Source organism: Palaemon carinicauda, chromosome 16 (genome assembly GCF_036898095.1).
Source record: "Palaemon carinicauda isolate YSFRI2023 chromosome 16, ASM3689809v2, whole genome shotgun sequence".
In the NCBI taxonomy this organism is placed as follows: domain Eukaryota; kingdom Metazoa; phylum Arthropoda; class Malacostraca; order Decapoda; family Palaemonidae; genus Palaemon; species Palaemon carinicauda.
Window position 1 is genome coordinate 111550928 of NC_090740.1, and position 2500 is coordinate 111553427.

Below are 2500 nucleotides of genomic sequence, written 5' to 3' on the forward strand. Positions count from 1 at the left end.
AGTAAGCTATGACTCATCTCAGACCTTAAGAGTTGTATTCTTTTTTGCAGTTTGGAATATAAATTTGATCTTTTAAATATATTAAAATATGAGGTATATACATTATTTGCTTAGATATCAATCACTTAAAGCATTATAAAAGATATCAACAACTTATACTAAAATTAATACTACTGGCTGGGAGGAACGTAGAGAGTAGAGGTCCCCTTTTTTTTGTTTTGTTTCATTTGTTGATGTATGTATGTAATGCTACTTTTATATAAAAAATGCAATTAGATATAATAAAAAATCTTATATTGATAACTGGCAATTTTTTCTCGAAATATATTTACTCTGGATTAACTTTACTTTTGAAAAGTGGCATAGGCCTAATAATCATACTCAAGGAAGAGCTATAGACCTACGTTTCTTAAAGATAAAAAAAGTTGTCGCAATCTAAAACAGTGAAAGACACTGCATACGCAGTATTGCGTGCAGTTGTCCATGAGAACGGAAAGATGAAAGCTTTAGCCAAACAATAGTGCTATTGGTTGGTTCCAGACAAGAATCTATGGAGTGTGGCTCAACCAAGATTGTTGACAGTTTCGCTTTCAACGTAGATAAATTATGTCTTAACAATGATGGTGTTGCACAAAGATTATGCACGGTACAGTATCTGTTTTTTTCTTTTTCTTTTAAAGGAAGTTTTTTTCATATTAGAATACAAAAATGACTGAAAAATACTGTAGGCTAATGCATGGCAAAGTATCCGTTTATTTTTTCTTTTTCTGTTAAAGAAATATTTTTATATTTTAAATACAGAAATGACTCTGTGAAAGGAAGGTTTTTTTTTATCTTATTATACAGAAATGTCTGGAAATACTGTAGGCTAATGCATGGCAAAGTATACGTTGTTTTTTTCTTTTATTATTAAAGAAGGATTTTTTTCATTTTAAAATACAAAAATGACAGGAAATGCTGTTGTTTTTGGTAACTTCAAAATCATGGAATTCTAAAAATCTAAAAATAGATATGTTGAGAGAGAGAGAGAGAGAGAGAGAGAGAGAGAGAGAGAGAGAGAGAGAGAGAGAGAGAGAGAGAGAGAGAGAGAGAGAGATTATATGCTGACTGGATTTAAGAGCGCTAGAGAAAGACATTGCAGTAGAAACGCTTACAGAATCTATCAAGTAAAAATATATATTAAAGAAATATATGAAAAGTCTAAAAAACAATTAATCATTTGAAGAAGGCAGTGAATACTTGGAAAGACACCGAACTGATTTGGAATATTACTAAATGAAGCTGAGCTCAGCCAATCATTTAAAATGGCTGCTAATCTCCCTTGCTCAGTATAGCCTAACGTAGATTGCATGCGTTTAACAAAAGACAGCCTAACCACTTTCTCAATGGCGCATTGGTGCAGTGTGGCAATGGAAGAACAAGCACAACAAGCAAATATGAATGAATCGCTTGATGGGGCTTACGTGTGGTTATACATTACGTAAATGAGATCAGTTTGTGACTGCCTATTGCTTGCAAAATCATGCAAAACATTATGCAAATGGCAGTGGACAATCGTAAGTGATTAGGAAAGGATATATTGTTGCTGTACTTAAAATATTTTATTTTTCCTCTTTTCCTTTCCTCACTGAGCTATTTTCCCTGTTGGGGACCCCTAGGCTTATAGCATCCTGCTTTCCCAACTAGGGTTGTAGCTTAGCAAGTAATAATAATGATAATGATGATTAAACCAAAGCTGTTATGTGTCTTAAAGAGTTCTCTTGCTTGAGGGTACACTCGGGAACGCTATTCTATCTTATTTCTCTTCCTCTTATTTTGTTTAGTTTTTTTTTTAGTTTATATATAAATTATTTATTTAAGTATTGTTTTCTTTTCTAACTGAGCTATTTTTTTTTTTTGAGCTTTTGGGCTTATAGCATCTTGCTTTCCCAACTAGGGTTACAGCTTGGCTAGTAATAATAATAATAATAATAATAATAATAATAATAATAATAATAATAATAATTCTAACAATACTATTAATAATATTGGTAATAATAGTAATAATAATACTATTCAATAATAATATTAGTGATATTCATGAAAAATAGTATAAAAAATAATAATGATCATAAAAATACTAGTAATGATGATAATAATAATAAAAATAATAATAATAAAAACAATAATAATAATCTTAATAATAACCATGATAATAACAATATTAATAATAATAACAATAGTAATGATAATAATAATAATAATATTTTCAATATTAATAATAATAATAATAATAATTTTAATAATATTATTATCAATATTAGTAATAATAATAATAACAACAATAATAATAATAATAAATAATAATAATAACCCACCCGTTGAGATACTACCGCTAGAGAGTTATGGGGTCTTTTGACTGGCCAGACAGTACTACATTGGATCCTCCTCTCTGGTTACGGTTCATTTTCCCTTTGCCTACATACACACTGAATAGTCTGTCATATTCTTTACATATTCT

At 29.4% G+C, this 2500-nt stretch overlaps 2 protein-coding genes across 3 annotated transcripts in view; both read right to left on the bottom strand.

Annotated features, from left to right (window-relative positions):
* LOC137655798 (metabotropic glutamate receptor 2-like) overlaps window positions 1-2500 on the bottom strand; it is a 172416-nt gene that overhangs the window by 32367 nt on the left and 137549 nt on the right. The gene's annotated exons all lie outside the window — the stretch shown is intronic.
* LOC137655901 (condensin complex subunit 2-like) overlaps window positions 730-2500 on the bottom strand; it is a 56151-nt gene continuing 54380 nt past the window's right edge. Inside the window, exon 9 of the mRNA XM_068390119.1 lies at window positions 730-767. Coding sequence (XP_068246220.1) covers window positions 730-767 — 38 coding nt within the window. The remainder of the gene's footprint in view (window positions 768-2500) is intronic.